The sequence below is a fragment of the Scyliorhinus torazame genome, chromosome 11 (assembly GCF_047496885.1).
Source record: "Scyliorhinus torazame isolate Kashiwa2021f chromosome 11, sScyTor2.1, whole genome shotgun sequence".
NCBI lineage: Eukaryota > Metazoa > Chordata > Chondrichthyes > Carcharhiniformes > Scyliorhinidae > Scyliorhinus > Scyliorhinus torazame.
The window spans coordinates 50550065-50570752 of NC_092717.1; the positions used below are offsets into that span (position 1 = coordinate 50550065).

Sequence of the window (20688 nt, forward strand, 5' to 3'; positions counted from 1 at the left end):
AAATACAAGGGAGAAAGGTGCATTAGTCACCCACAGGGCATGTGACTGGGGAAGAGGAAGAGAGAGATGCTAGTGTGCCAAATGACCAGCTGAGTTATTTAATCTACTGTTCTGTATCAATCGGCTAATTGTTTTTAACTATCCTGACTTGCAGCATTACTTCCATTCGACTAGTGTTACCCAATTGTCTGCTCGTTGGCTTACAGTCACGTTGAAGTTTGTAACTGAAATGTTTTATTTTCAGAATCTGTGGTCCTCGACATGGTGAGACTGTCATAACAGAAATTGACTGGGGTAAACGCTGTGTTGACAAATTTGACATAATTGGAATAATCGGGGAAGGAACTTATGGACAAGTCTACAAAGCTAAGGATAAAGATGCAGGTAAAAGGATAGTCTTTGCAGTGGTTCATTTACTAAAATTTTAAATTATGTTTTTAAAATGAGAATGTTCTTATGAAGGAAGGAAACAGGGTTAATATTTCAAGTCACTGACCATTTGTCGTCAACCTGGAGCTTCAACCCACCCCTACACCTTTTCAAAAATGCTCCCTGAACTGCTGACGGTTTCCAGCACTTTTCTGTTTTAATTTAAATTTACAGCATCTGCAGTAGCTTGGTTTTATTCTGTTCATGTAAAGATCAGTTAGCACTTTTTTGTTTAATTTTTATAGTGGTTAGCGTAGTATTCTGTTCCACTCCATCCTATGTTACATAGTACTGTCCAAGAAGTCATTCATAAGCATTTTGACCTTGAATGTTACAAGCTTGAACATTTCATTTTCCTCTCTGCCAGTACCTACAGCTGTATCTCTCCATGGTCATTCTTCCATTCTGGCCTTCTCATACATAGACAAGAGAGCAGCATGCAAAACTATCCTGAGGCCTCGGCCAGTTCCATTCTGCAGCAGGCAGATTGCAAATGTGGCACAGATTGAAAGACAGGTCCTGTTTTGATCTGTATTTCTTCATCTTGTTGATATGTACAAAACCTGGAACTTGCTATGTTAGCGTAAGAAGATGCAAACCAATTCGTATAACTGTACAGCACAATTTTGGGACTGCCTATATTGCCCCATGTTTGTACATGTTATATAAATGACACTGGTGTTAGTTTACACTTTTTTACTAGTCCATCTATATTTAGAGGATTTAAAAGCAAGAGTCCAGTAGGCTTGATTAATACTTTTACTGCTTTGGTTCTGTGTTTTTTCAGTGTACCAAGGAGTGATGTTTTGTGTTTTTGTATGTACTGAGTTTTCCATGTCTATCCGAGTGAGAGGCAATCAGTCCTTCTGTATCACTTTTTCTCCGGTTTCTGATTTTTAGATTTCTTTTTGTATTACTGTGCACCTTAAAAAGTAATTCAGCCTTTTTTTCTGATTCTTTGCATCTGCTTAGTAACATATAACAGGTGATGGTCTGTGGAAAGAAGTAGTTATTGTGCATAACACATTAATCAGTCTACAAGTCGTTTTCACCTATTGTCAGTTTAACACACTGCTCCATGTAAACATTTATTCTTTACCATTGACTGTGTTCAATACTACAGCAGTCATAGTCCTGTAATGAAGTGTGTAAATTAACTTAATGTTGCTCGACTTTTATTTAACTTAACCGTGTTCTCTCTTAACATTCTTTACTTACTTTGGGGCAATGGACAAATGGATCAAGACTGTCAAAAATACTGATTTACGTTTAGTTTCCAAGAAATAATGGACATCTTGGTGTCATGCTTTCATATGACTCAGTTGTTCTGGTTCTGACTTTAAGATCTGTGACTAAAGGCAGACTTTAGAATGTCAATTTTTGTTGGAAGGAACATGTTTGATTTGCCTTGAGAGGTAATATTACCGCATGTTTATTGATACAATTTTATTATAAGAACAAAATAGTTTGCTGGTTCATCCGGTCATTTCTTACAAATGAAATGTAAACCATACCTAAAAATTGTCAATTTTGGTCCATCTGCCTGGTGAATTTTACCTCGAGGCAGTCCCAAGTCTCTCATGTAAAAATTCTTGAACCACTTAGTAAGTGGAAGAGTAGTTTCCTATTGCCATCTCACAGTTTTTATCTTTAGAATAATCTCTGCTAGGTGTACTGCGACCAAGGATAAATAGTCCTTTGCATTGGGACAAAACATTTTTTGGAATAGAGAAAAGGGGTCAAGGTGGAGGAGAAAGATCCTAACCTGAAGTTGTTGAACTCGGTGCTTAGTACCGGGGGCTATAATGAGCCGAATCGGAAGATGAAGTGCTGCTGCTCCTCCAGTTTGCATTGATCTTCACTGGAACATTGCAGCAGGCCAAGGGCGGACATGTGTCCATAAGAACAAGATACCAGGTTGAAATGGCAAGCTACAGAGAGGTTGGCGTCATGCTTGCGGACTGAGCAAAAGTGTTCCACAAAGTGGTCACCCAGTCTGTGTTTAGTCTCCCCAGTGTATAGGGGGCTGCATTGGGAATAGTAAATACAGTAGACCAAATTAAAGGAGGTGCAAGTGAAATGTTGCTTCTCCAGAAAGATGTGTTTGGGGAACCATGAAGAGGACCTACAATTGCAAGGGAGGTTGTCGTGGGAAGGGGATGAGGAGTTGGGGGTGATGTAAGAGTGGGCCAATGTGTCATGGAGGAACCGGTCCTTGTGGAATGCTGACGGTGGATATGGGGAAGATGTGTTTCGTGGTGGCAACATGCCAGAGACACAGTTGAGTGACCTGTTGACCACTGGTGTGGTTGGGGTAGGGATTCTCTGTTAAGGCAGACACGTCAGAAGCCCGGTTTTCAACGGTGGCATCATCAGAACAGATGTAGCGGAGATGGAGAAACTGGAATGGAGCCGTGTGTGAGGAGGTGTACTATGGGAGTGAATGGGCTTGCAATGAATATTGGAGGTCAGTCACAGTTTCAAAAACAAGTCACAGGACTGAGAGTAAAGAAGCAGTCAGGAATGGCAGCACCATATATTGATTAAACCAGAAGAGAGAAATAGTATACGTTGAATAAAGCATCAGCACTGAGGGACAGGTTAAAGTGTATGGCCACATAAGAGTTCTATATACAAATGCACGGAGTGTAAGGAATAAACTAAATGAGCTGCAGACACAAATTCAAATTGGAGATTATGATATAGTAGCCATTAGTGAGACATGGCTGTGGGATGGTCAGGACTGGGAACTTAATATACCAGGTTAGAAGGTTTACAGGACGGATAGGGAAAATGATAGGTGTTGTGTATAGACCCCCTGCCAGCAGCTTGGAAGTACTAGATTGTATAAATTCAGAAATTGGGCAAGTGTGTCGCAAAGGCATAGTATTCATGGACGATTTTAATTTTAACATAGATTGGGAGAGGCAGTCAAACACCTGTCAGAAAGGTAGTGAATTTCTGCAGTGTGTTAAGAATAATTAATACATCAATATATCCTGGATGCAACCAGGGACAAGCAATATTGGATTTAGTAATGTGTAATGAGCCGGATTTAATTAGTAACCTAATCGTGAGTGAACATTTATCAAATGGTGATCATAACATGATCAAGTTCAATGTAATGTTTGAAAGTGAAAAGCACAAATCAGCGACTAGAACTTTAGATTTAGGTGATGCCGAATTTAATGAGATGAGACGGAGACCTTCCACAGTAAACTAGGAAAATCTGCTAATCGGTAAAACAACTGAAGAACAGTGGAAGATGTTTAAAGGAGCATTTTAATGCAACACACAACCAGTTCATACCCCTGAGAGAGAAAAGCTCCACTTCACAGAATAAACAGCCAAGGACAACAGCAAAAGAGAATGAGGGACAGTATAAAACTAAAAGAAAGAACTTGCAAAAAACAGTAAAGATCTACCAAATGGGAAAGATGCAAAGACCACCAAAGGGCCATATAGCAGCTTATGAGAGCTACTAAAAGGGATTATGAAAGGAAGCTTGCAAGGGGCATAAAAATCAACACAAATGTTTATAGTTACTTAAAGGGAAAGTGGGTGGTCAGAAGTAATGTTGGCCTGTTAAAGACTGAAAATGGAGATATTGTCAGTGACTATGGGGACATGGCATACATGTTGAATAGTTACTTTGCCTCAGTATTTAAAGTAGAAAACGATAGCTTGCGAAGTCTCAAAAAAATTAATAGTAGATCATGGGCAAGGTCTAAATAAAATTAACACAATCAAAATATTGATAATGAGGAAATTAATGGAACTAAATAGTGCCAAATCTCCAGGACCTAACAGCTTCCCTCCTGAGGGTCTGTAAGGAAGTAGGGTAGTACACTATGGATGTCCTAACTATAATCCTTCAGAGTTCCTTAAACTCAGGAGTTGTCCCTCTGGATTGGAAAATTGCTCACTTCACTCTGCTTTTAAAGAAGGGCGAAAGAGGAAATCCAGGGAATTACAGACCAGTTAGCCTATCTGTGGTGGGGACATTTTTGGAGTCTATAATCAAGGACAGGGTAACTGAACACCTCGAATACGAGGGCCAGCATAGATTCATGACAGGTAGGTCATGCCTGACAAACCTCATTGAATTTTTTTAAAGAGGTGGCTACGGGTCAGGGGCTGGTTTAACAGTGGGCTAAACAGCTGACTTGTAATGCAGTACAATGCCAGCAGCACGGGTTCAATTCCCGTACCGGCCACCACGAACAGGCGCTGGAATGTGACGACTAGGGGCTTTTCACAGTAACTTCTTTGAAGGCTACTTGTGACAATAAGCGATTATTATTATTAAGGTAGTGGACATGGGAAATGTCAATGGATGCTTTTTATATGGACTTCCAGAAGGCATTTGGTAAAGTCACACATAAGAGACTGTTAACTAAGGTGGAATTGAGGGCAAATTGCTGATTGAACCCGGATCCTCGGCGCCCTGATGCAGTGTTAACCATTGCACAACCTGCTGCCCTTGGGTGGCATTGTAGACAGTGTAGATGATGACATTAAATTACGAATGTAAGCAAGTGGGAGGTTATCCATTTTTGACCAAAAAAGTATAGATCCGGTTATAGTATGAAGCTAAATTCAGTGGATGTCACCTGAGGGTTCAGGTGGATAGATCTTTAAAATTCCACAAATTCCAGTGCAGAAAGTAATCAAGAATGTTAATGGAGTGCTGGCCTTTGGAGGACTGGAGTATAAGGATGCAGAGGTTATGCTAAAGCTTTACAAAAACCCTGGTTAGACCCCACTTGGAGTACTATGAGCAGATCTGGGCACCACACCTTAGGAAGGATATTTTGGCCTTGGCGGGAGTGCAACGTAGGTTTACAAGAATGATGCCTGGACTTCAGGAGAGATTATGAGGAACGATTATACAAATTAGGCTTATTTTCTCAGAATTCAGGAGGTTAAAGGGTGATCTGACCAAAGTTTTCAAGATATTAACAGGAAAAGAGTCGATAAAGATAAATTGTTTCCACTGGTTAAAGATTCTAGAACCAAGGCAGCATGGTGGCGCAGTGGTTTGCACTGGGACTACGGCGCTACCTGGGTTCGAATCCCGGCCCTGGGTCACTGTCCGTGTGGAGTTTGCACATTCTCCCCTTGTCTGCGTGGGTTTCACCACCACAACACAAAGATGTGCTGGTTAAGTGGATTGGCCATGCTAAATTGCCCCTTAATTGGAAGAAAATTAATTGGGTACTCTAAATTTATTTTTTAAAGATTCTAGAACCAGGGGCATCGTCTAAAAATTAGGGCCAGACCATTCAGGAGAGATGTTAGGAAGCACTTTGACACACAAAGGTTGGGAGAGGTTTGGAACTCTTTTCCACAAATGGCATTTGATGCTAGATCAGTTGTTAATTTTAAATCTGAGATAGATAATTTTTTGTTCACCAAAGGAATATGGGCCAAAGGCAGCTATATCGCGTTAGGCCACAGATCACCGTGATAGCAGGGGCAGCACGGTAGCATTGTGGATAGCACAATCGCTTAACAGCTTAAGGGTCCCAGGTTCGATTCCGGCTTGGGTCACTGTCTGTGTGGAGTCTGCACATCCTCCCTGTGTGTGCGTGGGTTTCCTCCGGGTGCTCCGGTTTCCTCCCACAGTCCAAAGATGTGCAGGTTAGGTGGATTGGCCATGATAAATTGCCCTCAGTGTCCAAAATTGCCCTTAGTGTTGGGTGGGGTTACTGGGTTATGGGGATAGGGTGGAGGTGTTGACCTTGGGTAGGGTGCTCTTTCCAAGAGCCGGTGCAGACTCGATGGGCCGAATGGCCTCCTTCTGCACTCTAAATTCTATGATATCATTGAATGGCGGAGCAGGCCCGAGGGGTTGATTGAACGACCCCTGTTCCTATGTCTTTTATCACCAGAAATGTAAATAGAGAGATCAAGGAAGGGAGCGAAGGGCAGAAATTGGAAGCAAAATTGATCAATTTTGCCAGGTCTCGATGAGGGTAAGAAGTGACACCGTTACAGTTATCAATGCAACAGAATAAATGTTGTGAGAGTGGGACAGAGAAGGACTGGAATAAGGAATGTTCCACACACCCCACAAAAAGATGGGCATAACTTGGGCCCATGTGGGTACCCATAGCTACACCAGTTTCTCTGGGTTTTGGGAATTCTACCATAAAACCTTTGGCCACTCCATGCAGATGTGTACAACCCTGTATTTAGACAGATTTTACACTCCACCTGCTGGGGCTGTCTGGAGTGCAGCTCAGTTCCTTCTCCTGACTCCAGTGTGAATATTATTGCTAAGCCAATGGATAATTCCTACGGTCTTGGTAGGATAACCCAATTACAAGCATACAACTTTACTCTTTGCCATATTCACCTGTATATGTGCCAAATTACAATGACTGCTGTTTGTTAGGTTTTAAAAACGCCTGTTTATAGGATGTTGGCACTACTGACTTGGCCGCATTTATTGTTCATCCCCAGTCATAACTGACCGTCAATCATATGAACTGAGTCATAAAGAGCCTTCGGTAGTCAAAGATTCACTTTCCTGGAGCACAGGGTGGACATTGGACTTTTATTACAAAAAAATCAGAAAGCTTTATTATCAGTTTATCTGATACCAGCCCAAAAAAGAACATATATTGGATTCAGCTTCACAGCTTGCCATCATGGAATTATAATTTGCAAGCTCTGGAATGCGAACCTGCGACCATAACTATTCATTACTCCAGATGCACTATTGTATGTTAGTAAACTAGAGAGGAGAAAATGATGGGAAAGAATTAACTTGAGCAAGAGTAAATTAAATCAATTTTGTAAAACAGCAATTTTTGCTTAATGGGCAGTATTGCATTGAGGGCAGAATCTTTGCACATGTTGCATATTTACTCACCAGTTTTGAACTTATCAGTTTTAAATTAGAAAATACCTTGGTGCTTTGATGGGGTTGTGCTGAAAGTTTATGGATTAATCTTCTAATTGTTCTACATTTGTTTTCAGGTGACATGGTTGCTTTAAAAAAAGTCCGCTTGGATAATGAAAAGGAGGGTTTCCCTATAACTGCTATTCGAGAGATTAAGATACTACGGCAATTGCACCACTCCAGCATCATAAACATGAAGGAAATTGTAACGGACAAGGAAGATGCATTAGATTTTAAAAAGGATAAAGGTATCTGGCACTTTCATTGTTTAGGATTTGTAAATATTTGGGGGACCGGTTGGTATGGTTCGTTGGAATACTGTCTTAAAACTGAATCCAACCCCATCATTCCTAGTAATTTATGGCATAGAGGCAGGCTTTTTGGTCCATTGAGTTCATGTTGGCTTCCCGCAGAGCAATCCAGGCAGCCCCAGTTCCTCACTTGATCCATTTAGCCCTGTGTGTTTATTGCTTTCAACCATGCATAGAAATTCTTTTTGAAATCATCGATTGTTTCCACTTTCACCACCTGCATGTTCAGTGTGTTCCAGGTCATTGCCACTCGCTGTGTAAAAATGTTCCTCCTCACATTATCCCTGCATCTCTTGCCCAAAATTTTAAATCTGTGTCCCCTAGTCCTTGTACCATCAGCTGATGGGAAGAGTTATTCCTGGTCTGTCATATCTAAGCCTGTCATAATCTCGTGCACCTGTATCAAATCTCCCTTCGATTTCCTTTGCTTCAAAGAGTACAGTCCCAGTCCCTGCTTTTGTATTCTTGACGTTTTCAGTTATGAAGCCAAAGTTCTCCTAACCATTATCTCAATATGTTCTCCCAAAGATCAGTGCACGTCAATTCCAGATTTGTCTGTTAAGTCTGCATTACCTCTCCCTATCTCTTCTGTCAAAATGCATCACATCGCACTTGTATTAAATTCAGTATGCCCATTTGTTAGCCACCCAAGTTCGGTATAATCGGCAAAGATCGATGGCATTTATATATAATGAGAAAGCAGTGGTCCTATATTTATATATATATATATATATATATATATATTTATATATAATGAGAAAGCAGTGGTCCTATATTTATATATAATATATATATATATATATATATATAATATATATATTTATATATAATGAGAAAGCAGTGGTCCCTGGGCAGCATGGTAGCACAAGTGGCTAGCACTGTGGTTTCACAGCGCCAGGGCCCCAGGTTCGATTCCCCGCTGGGTCACTGTGTGCGGAGTCTGCACGTTCTCCCCGTGTTTGCGTGGGTTTCCTCCGGGTGCTCCGGTTTCCTCCCACAGTCCAAAGACGTGCAAGTTAGATGGACTGGCCATGATAAATTGCCCTTAGTGTCCAAAAAGGTTAGGAAGGGTTATTGGATTATGGGGATAGGGTGGAAGTGAGGGCTTAAGTGGATCGGTGCAGACTCGATGGGCCGAATGGCCTCCTTCTGCACTGTATGTTCTATCACTGACCCACCCTCCCATCCAAAAAAAATCACATCGATCAAGACTCGCTTCTTTCTGTCTTTAATGCCACTTTCTTTGGTTCAGTTGGATACTGACTGATCCCATAAGCCCACATTCCTTCAATTGCATTTGATCTGAATGAATGCAGCACGAGTCTCATGCTGGGTTTAAAATAGATTGATGCAATGCCATTGTAGCAATAAGCTACTTTGCAAGTTTATCTTCTGATTTCAGGAATTTGCTTTTTTAAATTTTTATAAATGAGATGTGTTTCTCCACAGGTAGTTTATTTAGGATATCGGCCACTTGTAGTAGGTTTCAAATATACATACAGCCACTTGAATATCAAGCCATAGCAAGGAATTCTTGAGTTACTGTGTCATGATACAACACAGTAGAAGAGCATTCGATTCACCATGCCCGTGCCTCTTTGAAAGAGCTACCCAATTAGTCCCATTCCCATATTCTTTCCCCATAGTCCTCCATTTTTTTCTAAAGTATTTATCCATTCCCTTTTTCTTTGTTACTGTTACATTAGCTTCTACGAATCTTTCAGCCATTGCATTCCAGATCATAACAATTTGCTGTGTAATTTTTTTTTCTTCTCTCATGTCGCCTCTTTTTTTTCACAGTCACCTTAAATCTCTATCCTTTGGTTACCTATTATTCTGCCACTCAAGTCTTCTTTCTTCCATCAAAATCCTTCATGACTTTGAACACCTATCAAACCTCCCCTGAATCACCTCTTCTATGAGATGAATAAACCCAGATTCTCTGTAATTGAAGTCTTTCTTCCCTGGTAACTTTCCAGTGAACCTTCTCTGCACCGTTTCTAAGATATCCTTCCATAAATGTGGTGCCCAGAATAGGGGCCTGACCAGTGTTTTATCAAGGTTTAACATAACATGCTTCCTTTTGTGCGCAGTCTTCATTTATAAAGCAACAGGCTCCTTCTGCCTTTTTTAAAAGCTGTTTCAACCTGCCTTGCCATTTTCAAACACTTGTGTATGTACAGCCCTGTTCCTTTACCCCTTTTAAAATTGTACCATTTAGTTTATGTTGCTTCAACCCTTCCTTCCAAAATATAATCCTCCATACTTTGCATTTATTTCATGTGCCTGCTATTCGGTCTGCCATCCTGAAATTTGGTACTATCTTCCTCACTGCTTACTACATTTCCAATTTTGTTATCATCTGAAAACTTTGAAATTATGCCCTGTACGCTGTAGCCCAGGTCATTAATATATTTCAAAAGAGTAGTGGTCCCAATACCCCTGAGAGGGTGCACAGCTGCAGACTTCCCTACTGTTTGAAAAACACTGGTTTCCACTCTATTTTCTGTACCGTGTACATTTCCATAACCATGGAGTCACTGCCCCTTTAATCCCACAGGCTTCAATTTTTCAAACAAGCCTATTGTGCAATACTTTATCAAAGCTTTTGAAAGTTTGTATAGGCAAGATCAACCGTACTCTTGTAACCAGCACTGATTTGTTACAAGTATATCATGATTGACTAACTCAATTAATGAAGTAACAATTAATTTTTTTCTTGGATTATTGCCTCAAAGTTTACATACCATCACTGTTAGGCTAATTGGCCTTTAGTTTATCACCTTCCCTTTATAGATATGGGTAATACATTTGCAATCCTCAAGGCCTCTGGCAACATTCCCATATCTGAGAACGACTGGAAGATTGTGACTAGAGCTGTTGCACTTTCCACCCTCCCCTCAGCAATGTAGGGTGCACCGAACCGGGTGAATTTTATATGCTGCTGACCTTTTTTGTGCTTCCTCTATTTTTGTCCTGTCCAAATTCATTGCTATGTTCTCCTTTACTGAGACATTGGCACCATCATTACCAAAGACCGCAGGGTAATCATTTGTATCTCAGCCATGCTCTTGCTTCCACAAAATCATCTCCTTTTTGGTCCCTAATTAACCCCACTTTTGCTTTAGATGACTATTTTACTATTTATTATTTGTAAGAGACTTTTATGTCCCCTCTTACATTTTATGTCCCTTCCCCAAGCCTGCTCTGCCATTCAATAAGATCATGGCTAACCGCAACCCCACATTCCTGCCTACCCTCAAATACCTTTCACCTCCTTGTTAATCAAGAATCTTATCTATCTCTGGCATAAAAATACTCAAAGATTCTGCTTACACTGCCTTTTGAGGAAGAAAGTTCCAGAGACTCATGACCCTCTGAGATAATTTGTTTTCCCTCATCTCTGTCTTAAATGAGCGACCCCATATTTTTAAACGACCCCCAGTTATAGATTCTCTGACGAGAGGAAACATCCACCCCACATCCACCCTGTCAATACCACTCAGGATCTTAACGGTTTTGATCAAATCACTTCTTACCCTTCTAGACTCCAGTGGATACAAACCTAACCTCTCCAACCTTTCCTCATAAGACAACCCGCTCATTCCTGGTGTTAGTTTCGTAAACCTTCCCTGAATAGTTTCTAACACATTTATGTCTAGTTTGGATAAGGTGACAGATTCCCTTGAATTGTTCAATAATCCTGCTGTAACATCTTTAATAATGGCGTCTAACATTTTTCTAATGGCAGATGTTAGGCTAGCTAACCTAAGGTTTCCTGCTTTCTACCGTGGGCAGCACGGTAGCATTGTGGATAGCACAATTGCTTCACAGCTCCAGGGTCCCTGGTTCGATTCCGGCTTGGGTCACTGTCTGTGTGGAGTCTGCACATCCCGTGTGTGCGTGGGTTTCCTCCGGGTGCTCCGGTTTCCTCCCGCAGTCCAAAGATGTGCAGGTTAGGTGGATTGGCCATGATAAATTGCCCTTAGTGTCCAAAATTGCCCTTAGTGTTGGGTGGGGCTACTGGGTTATGGGGATAGGGTGGAGGTGTTGACCTTGGGTAGGGTGCTCTTTCCAAGAGCCGGTGCAGACTCGATGGCCGAATGGCCTCCTTCTGCACTGTAAATTCTATGAAAATTCTATCTATGAAATTCTGTCTCCCTTTTTGAATAAAGGAATTACATTTGCTCTCTTCCAATCTACTGGTATCTTCCCCGAATCTAGGGAAATTTGGAAAATTACAACCAATGCATCAACTATCTCATTATCCATAGAACCACCACCATGCAGAAGGAGGCCATGGTAGAGTCTGCATCAACCCTCCAAAAGAGCACTCTACCTAGGCCCATTCCCCAGCCCCATCCCCGCAATGCTGCACATTGATTATGACCAATCCACCTAATCTGCACATCTTTTGACTGAGGAAACCAGATCACCCGGAGGAAACCTACAGACACTGGTGAACGTGCAAACTCCACATAGTCATCCAAGGGCAGAATCAAACCCGGGTCCCTGGCGCTGTTGGGCAGCAGTGCTAGCTACTGTGCCATCTTGCCGCCCTTCTTTCAAGACCTAAGGGTGAAATCCATCTAGACCTGGGGATTTGTCAGTTGGCAGACCCAACAAATTGCTCAATGCCACTTCCTTGGTGATTTTCATACGTTCTCCCTCCCATTTATAGTTATTTATAGTTTTTTTTATAGTTATTTCAAGAATATACTTGTGTCATCTATAGTGAAGACTGATGCAAAATACCTGCTCAATTCATCTGCCATAGCAGATTTTATGTTACATGCTAATCTATTCTCATATACATTCTTTGTACCTTTCATTTCCTTTCTCGGTTGTCTGTATTTTTCTTTTCAGCTTGGATCTTAATGCTAAATTATGAATCTTACATTTATCTTAAGCTTTCTTTTTCTGTGTCACTTGAATCTCTATATATGTAATCATCTAGTGCAAACTTGCTTTTGATGCCGTTTCTTTCCCCTTTGCGAGTATGTCTAGTCTGTAACCAAATTCTTTTTTTAAAGGCACCATAAAAGCTGACTCATAAGAGTGTAGTTTATCTGTCTTTGTTATTTTACAATGTTTTCAACTTGTCTCTCATAGGTGCATTTTATTTGGTGTTTGAATATATGGACCATGACTTAATGGGACTCTTGGAATCAGGATTAGTGCATTTCACTGAAAACCATATCAAATCCTTCATGAGACAACTAATGGAAGGTCTGGACTACTGCCATAAGAAGAATTTTTTGCATCGCGACATCAAATGCTCCAATATTTTACTTAATAACAGGTATTGATTAGCACTGTCTTTAAATGAGAGATGCTCATAAATTGAAATTGCTTTGAAGTTGGAGATCTTCAATTTATGAAGTTTCAAACCCATGTAAGTGAATTTGATGCAAGCTGCATCTTGTCAGGTCATCTCAACCCATTGTACAGCAAGACAATATTTTTGGAGTACATGAAGGAGGATGAGAACTAAGCAAATAATTGAAATCTAACACCTGACGGAACTAGACTCATTTCAGACACCAACCTACAGAGATTCACTGTGCTTTCTCATTTTAAAAAAACTTTTTGCACCATGGTGCATTGTAGGGCACAATTTAGAAATGTTGGCATCGTCGTAATGTATCACTTTTTTTATTTGTCAAAATACAGTAGGCTATACCACTGCCCAAATGGGCCATGACTCCTAAAAGGTAACAATGTTATGTAGCTTATTTTGATGGCTTCTTGGGAACCTTACCAGACTTAACTGCTTTCCCTGTCTCTAGTTTACAATCTGGCCAATTTATATTTTGAGTTTTTAAATCCAGGCCTTTTCTGTAAATTAGAAAAAATAGGGGCCCTGCACCAACACTTGGGAAACTCCACTAAGGATTTCTCCACCTCTGTATCACTCTCCTAACAAGTACCAGCTGCTTTCTTTCCTTCAGCTAACTTTTCATCCATTTTCAGGTTTTATCTTGAATCCCACCACTTTAAGCTTGCTTAACAGTGTTTCTTGAAGACCTTCATCTCTGAAAGTCTAGGACCACCCATCATATTGCTTTCCACCATCCACGTCGGGTGTCATTTTATAAAAAGAAGCTAATGGGCAGGATTTAGCACTTCTGAAGCTATGAAGGCTCCAGTTCTATCTAGTTATATAGGTGATCCTCAGGTTTCTGCCATGTAATTCTTTTTCATTAACTTGAGGCTGTAGTTGTCATACTTAATTGCTTTGTGAATATGAGCCTTATTGGTTTACTTTCAATTTAGTGGAATTATTCTGTCATCCATCAATTCTCAGGATGATATCAGCCCTTCACGGGTCACATCCTACTTGTTTGTCAGTCACTAAACCAATAATGGACTATCTCCAATAATGTAGGATATGCCTTCAGTGAATATTTTAAAGAAATAATAATTCAATATGTTAACTATTTGTGCTCCTTTTCCACTTATCCTGTTTTGACAAAATTCTAACTTTTTGATTCTGGAACGTTGCCCGTTGACCTGTTGTTCCAACCTCTGCCTCCCCCTCTTGGTAGTTATGGCAGAGATGTATTTGAAATATATTGCACTTTAAACATTTGAATAAGATCGCGTGACTTTGAGCTTATGCAAGCAACAACAGAAAGAGAGTGGACTTGCTACAGATTTTGGCAGAGAGCGATTTGTGCTTGTAGTGTGTATGCCCAGCTACCTGTGCAGCATGTTGACATGTGACTGTCAGACGTGGTGCCCAAATATGTGCTCCTCAGTGAGGAAGAATCGAACATCATAAAGTGTGGATTCTGGGGATGGTTCCAAAATCGAATGTGGCCTTGAACATCCTTGAGTTTGGTTGCTGACCAGGAAGAAATCATGCAGCTGGTAACCAACTTAAGAGAGCGTAATTCCTAAGCACCATGCAGAGGTACAAGCTTTTATTTCCCCTTGCTAATGGCATCTGCTGTGGACAAACATTTTTGTTTCTCTTCCTAATAACCCCAAACTCTATGACGGCACCAATTGGTGAAAGTTTCCTTTCTTGATTGTTGTGCAGCCTTGGCCTGAAGGTCTCTTTCTCTCAAACTTCTGCTGAACTTTTGGTTTCTTGGTTATAAAGCACTTTTCCACTACTTGAACTATAATCTCTGTATTCTCGAAAGCCTTATTAACCGGCAAGAAAAATTGAACACAACTGCACCGTTGAAAATTTGCATCCAACAATTGCATTGTCAGAAGACACTGAGCATTTAATTTGTAATTTTGTTAGAAAACCTTGCAAAATGAGGCAAAAAATACAAATTTAGAAAGTAGCTTAAATTAGTTTGGAATTTGTGACTGCCACTATATGTTTGGAGAAATCAGTTAGCAATTCGAAGTTCTTGCATACCAAACAGCAATTTGTAGTTATAAAGGGCCTTAATAATGTAAGAAAATGTCTCAAGGTGCTTCACACATGACCAGTATGATGCTGAGTCACTTAAGGAGATATTAGGTGATACGACCAAAAACTTAGTCAAAGAGGTAGATTTTAAAGAGTGTCTTAAAGGAACAAAGTGGGGTAGAGAGGCGAAGAAGTTTAGGGAGGGAATTCCAGAGATGGTAGAATGATTAAAATCAGCAATGCTCAAGAAGCCAGAAATTAAGGAGCACAGATATTTTGGAGGGATGTGGAGCTGATGGTGGTTATAGAGATAGGGTGGGAGAGGCCATGGGGGGATTTGAAAACTAGGATGAGAATTTTTAAATTGAGACATTGTTTAACCAGAGACCAGTGTAGGTCAGCGAGCATGGGTGATGGATGAAAAGGATCTGTTGTAGCGGCCAGGAAATCTTGAGCTAAAGATACAAAATACTAAATATTGATTTATTTTTGGTGACCGTATACTTGTCTGTTTCCATCATGGTAATTTTACACTAGGATCCTACCATCATTTAATTGCCTTACTGTGGGTTGAGTACATGATTTAACAGACCACCTTTGAAGTTGACCTTCGTTAATTGACAGCATTTTTGCAAGTTTGGCCTATTGGAAGAGGGATATGTATGGCGAGACTGGCCTTTATTTGAATTGAGACATCCCTCATTCTTAGGAAATTTGCTGCTTGGACATTAATCATTTAAATTACTCTTTTGGAATAGAAAATATTGGAATATATGAATTGTTGGTCCATTGCATTGGTCTCACCCCCACAATCCAAAGATTTTTGTTTTTTATTTTTTGTTCATGGGATCTGGGTGTCGCAGGCTGTACCAGCATTTATTGCCATCCCTAATGCCCTTGAGAGGGCTGTTAAGAGTCAACCACATTGCTGTGGGACAGGAGGTCACATGTAGGCCAGACCAAGCAAGGTCGACAGATTTCCTTTCCTAAAGGACATTAGCGAACCAGATGGGTTTTTACGACAATCGACAATGGTTTCATGGTCGCCATTAGACATTTAATTCCGGATTTGTATTGAACACACATTTCACGATCTGCAGTGGTGCGATTTGAACCTGTGTTCCCAGAGCATTACTCTGGGTCCCACTGATCTCTTGGGTGCCGAAAAGTCTGAGTTTTGCTGTCCAAAACTAACACTGTACTATGTTGCTACTTTCAAGTTCCTCGTTTCCCCTGCTTGGCTTAAAGATATATGTCCATTGTGCACCCAAGGATCAAAATGATAAGCAAAACTAAAGAAAGGGGGGAAAATGGCAATCAGCAGGAATGGCTGTTACAATGAGGGGAGATTATAGGAAGCTCAAGTTGAGCATAAAAAAGGGCAATGGACTATTTGGGTGTAATGGCCTGTTTGAGCCATATACCTTATGTAATCCTGTGAATGTGTTGAGAGGCACTCTATTGATAAAGGTGTACAATGCTGCTGTGGGACATCATGTAGTTATATATAGACCAGGTAAGTATAGCAGTTTCCTTCTCTAAAGGGCTTGTTTTTAATTTGTTCACAGGAAGCAACTGTTGCTGATAAGGCCAGCATTTGTTGCCCATCTGTAATTTCCCTTGAGAAGGAGGTGGTGATGAAGTCCATGTGGTGCTGGTACACCCACAGTGGTTTTGTATGGGCTGGGGTCCAGAATTTTGACCAGCGGCAGTGAAGAAACAGTAAGAATACTTCCAAGTCAGGATGGCGTACGACCTGGAAGGGAACTTGCAGGTGGTGATGTTCCAAAACGCCTGCTGCCCCTTGACCCTCCAGGTGGAAGAGGTTGTGGATTTGAAAGGTGACCATAGGCTGCTTTTCCCTTTGAGGGGGAGAGCTGACTGGTGGTGATTTAATCCGAGGATCACCACACTTCAGGCGAGGGGCAAGGTTGAGAAGGTGGCCCGTCATGAATAACCTCAGCACTTCCGGTGGCGACCATGGAGGAGTAGGTCGCACATTTGATAGCTCCCGCCTGAAACGGACTTTCGGACCTTTTTTCTCGGCTTTTCTCGGACTTTATGGGATAGATCGGTGAAGTGGACAATATTAAGAAGGATTCCCTTTCCGATGTATGGCTAATTAGACTAGAAGTGGCCGTGTGATAAGACTCAGCCCTGGTAGAGTGAAGCAGTTGGAGCTGGTATCGCGGCACAGCATGGCGGAGGGTCAGGACCAGGGAGCAGTGGCTCAGTGGTCTAAGGAGCAACAGATGAAGTTCTTTAAGGACTGTTTGGCTGAGCTGAAAAAGGAAACGCTGGACCCGATCAAGGCTGCAATCGATCAAGTGATTTTGAACCAGGCGGCCCAAGGGAAAGCGATACAAGAAATTGAGCAGAAGTTGTCCAGCCAGGAGGACTATCTAACTGTGCTGGAACATAAGGTGGAGGTGTTGGATGAGCGACACAAGAGAATGCAGGACCTGGAGAACAGGTCCAGGAGGCAGAATTTAAGGATCGTTGGCCTCCCCGAAGGAATTAAGGGGTCGAATGCGAAAGCATATGTGGCGAGTATGCTGATGGGGCCCGGGGCGTTTTCTCGGCCCCTGGAAGTGGACGGAGCGCACTGAGCCCTCTCAAGGAAGCCTAAGGCAAATGACCCGCCGAGGGCCATGGTGGCGCATTTCCACTGTTTTTTGGACAAAGAACTTGTCTTGCGATGGGCCAAGAAGGAGCGGAGCAGCAGATGGGAGAACAGCGAGCTGTTCATCTACCAGGACCTGGGAGCGGGGCTGGCCAAGAGACGTGCTAAGTTTAACCCGGTGAAGGCGATCCTCTTCAAGAAGGGGGTGAAATTCGGGATGCTGTATCCAGCGCGTTTGTGGGTTACGCACGAAGACCGGCACTTTTACTTTGAGGCACTGGACGATGTATGGTCTTTTATCAAGGAAAAGAAGTTGGAAGCGTCTTAAAGGACACTTAAGTCTTGAAGGAGTTATGTGACGGCGGTTTGTAATTTTTGTAATTCTAGTATCGGTTCAAATAAGACTGTATGGGGTTCTGGGTTAAATATTGGGCTGGGGTGGTGGTTTGAGGGTGCTTTATTTTTGCAGAGATTGGATGCGGAGCAGCCACCGATTCGGTGGGAGGTTGGGTCTGGTTTCAAGCGGTTGTTTCTGCATTGGTTTATGTTAATTTCTTTTACTTGAGGTTGTTTACTTACTAACTTACTGGGGACTGCGAAGTTTTTTAATGGTTTATGCATGTCAGGAGAGGGGTTCGAACAATAGGGAGCCAGACTGTTTGGCACCAAGGGCGGGGGCTGTCGGGGTCAGCTGACTCTCAAGCGTGGTGGGGGGTGCACATGTGCTAAGATGGCGCTTGCCCTGGGGGATTAGGTTTCGGGGGCTGTTGTTTGGGGGGGGGGGTGGGAAGGGGGTGGCTGCTTCACTGACAGGGGAGGAACTATTATCGAGGAACAAAAAAGTCGGGGGCGGTTTCTGCTTGTGGGGGAGCTCGTGGAAGCGGGGGGCGTGGGCTCTGGGCTGGCCAAAAAAAGGTCCAGGCTAATTACGTCGAATGTGAGAGGGGTTTGAATGGGCCGGTGAAAAGGGCTCGCGTTTTCGCGCATTTAAAGGGGCTGAGGGCAGGCGTAGCAATGCTTCAGGAGACACATCTAAAGATTATTGATCAGACGAGATTGAGAAAGGGGTGGGTTGGTCGGGTGTTTCATTCTGGGTTGGACTCAAAGACCAGGGGGGTAGCGATACTGATCAGCAAGCGGGTGGCGTTTGAGGCTGGAAGAATTGTGGCAGATAAGGGGGGAAGCTGGAGGGTGTACGGGTGGTGCTTGTAAATGTATACGCTCATAACTGGGACGATATGGGATTTATGAGACGGGTGTTAGGCAAGATCCCGGACCTAGAGTCTCATGGCTTGATCATGGGGGGGGACTTTAACACGGTCATTGATCCCGATCTGGACCGGTCAAAATCCAGGACTGGAAGGAGGCCTGCAAATTACCTGGATACAAACGATACGGGTGAGGTATCAGCAGGGGTGGTTTGGGAGGCTCTGAAAGCAGTTGTAAGAGGGGAACTAATTTCGATTTGGTACCACAGAGAACAGGTGGAACGAGTAGAGAGGGAGAGATTAGTGGAGGAGATACTTCGAGTGGATAGGAGATATGCGGAGGCCCCGGACACGGGGCTCTTGAGGGAGCGTCGGAAACTACACGCAGAGTTTGAGTTGTTGACCACAGGGAGGGCGGTGGAGCAGTTGAGGAGGGCGGTCTACGAATATGGGTAAAAGGCGAGCAGGATGTTGGCGCACCAGCTTAGGAAGAGAGAAGCGGCCAGGGAGATTGGGTGAGTAAGGAATAGGGAGGGTAACATGGTCTTGGACCCAGGGAGGGTGAACGACGTTTTTAAAGAATTTTATAGCAAACTATATGAGTCGGAACCCCCGCCTGGTGTTGAAGGGATGAGGCAGTTCCTGGATCAGTTGAGGTTTCCGAGGGTGGAGGAGGACCTGGTCGAGGGGCTGGGGACCCCGATTGAAGCAGAGGAAATTGTTAAAGGACTGGAGGGCATGCAGTCGGGCAAGGCTCCGGGGCCGGACGGTTACCCGGTAAAATTCTATAAGAAGTTCTCAGAGGTGTTGTGCCCGCTGCTGATGAGTACTTTTAATGAGGCTAAAGAGAGGGGAATCCTCCCCCCAACGATGTCGCAGGCCTCTATTTTGCTCACCCTTAAATGAGAAAAAGACCCGGAGCAATGTGGGTCATATAGGCCAACCTCGCTTTTGAATGTAGATGCCAAGCTGCTGGCTAAGGTTTTGGCCACTAGGGTAGAAGACTGTGTCCAGGGGGTGATACGGGAGGACCAAACCGAATTCGTTTAGGGTAGACAGCTCAATGCTAACGTTCGGAGGCTTTTGAATGTAAATATGATGCCCTCAGAAGGAGAGGAGGTGGTGGTTGCGATGGACGCGGAGAAGGCTTTTGATCGGGTGAAGTGGGAGTATCTGGGAGACGCTGGGAAGGTTTGGGTTTGGTGAGGGCTTCATCGACTCTACCAGGCGCCGGTAGCGAGTGTGTGCACGGACCGGCTGAGGTCGGGGTACTTTAAGCTACACCGAAGGATGAGGCAGGGGTGCCCCCTCTCCCTGTTGCTGTTCGCTCTGGCTATAAGCCGCTGGCCATGGCGCTGAGAACATCAAGGAAGTGGCGGGGGCTGGTTCGGGGTGGATTGGAGCACCGGGTTTTGTTGTACGCGGACGATCTGCTCTTGTACATCTCGGACCCGGTGGAGGGGATGGGGGAAGTTATGCAGATCTTGGGGGAATTTGGCAGGTTCTCTGGGTACAAATTGAACATGGGAAAAAGTGAGTTGTTCGTGATCCAGGCAAGGGGGCAGGAGCGGAGACTGCAGGAACTGCCACTCAGGATGGTAGAGAGGAGCTTTCGCTACCTGGGAATACAGGTGGCTCGGTAATGGGAGGCATTACTCAGGCTCAACCTAACCCGGCTGGTGGAGCAAATGGAAGAGGGCTTTAAAAGATGGGATATGCTCCCGCTATCGCAGGCGGGGAGGGTGCAGACCGTGAAAATGACGGTGCTCTCCAGATTTTTGTTTGTCTTCCCCAGTGCCCCTCCATCTTGATCCCTAAGGCCTTTTTCAAGCGGG

The 20688-nt window shown here is 43.0% G+C and overlaps 1 protein-coding gene across 3 annotated transcripts in view; it reads left to right on the plus strand.

Annotated features, from left to right (window-relative positions):
- The window catches only part of LOC140385276 (cyclin-dependent kinase 13-like), a 113872-nt gene that overhangs the window by 31399 nt on the left and 61785 nt on the right, over nt 1-20688 (plus strand). For all 3 annotated transcript variants that reach the window (XM_072467235.1, XM_072467236.1, XM_072467237.1), the window contains exons 4-6: nt 245-384; nt 7417-7587; nt 12763-12952. In XM_072467235.1, the coding sequence (XP_072323336.1) occupies nt 245-384; nt 7417-7587; nt 12763-12952 (501 nt within the window). The remainder of the gene's footprint in view (nt 1-244; nt 385-7416; nt 7588-12762; nt 12953-20688) is intronic.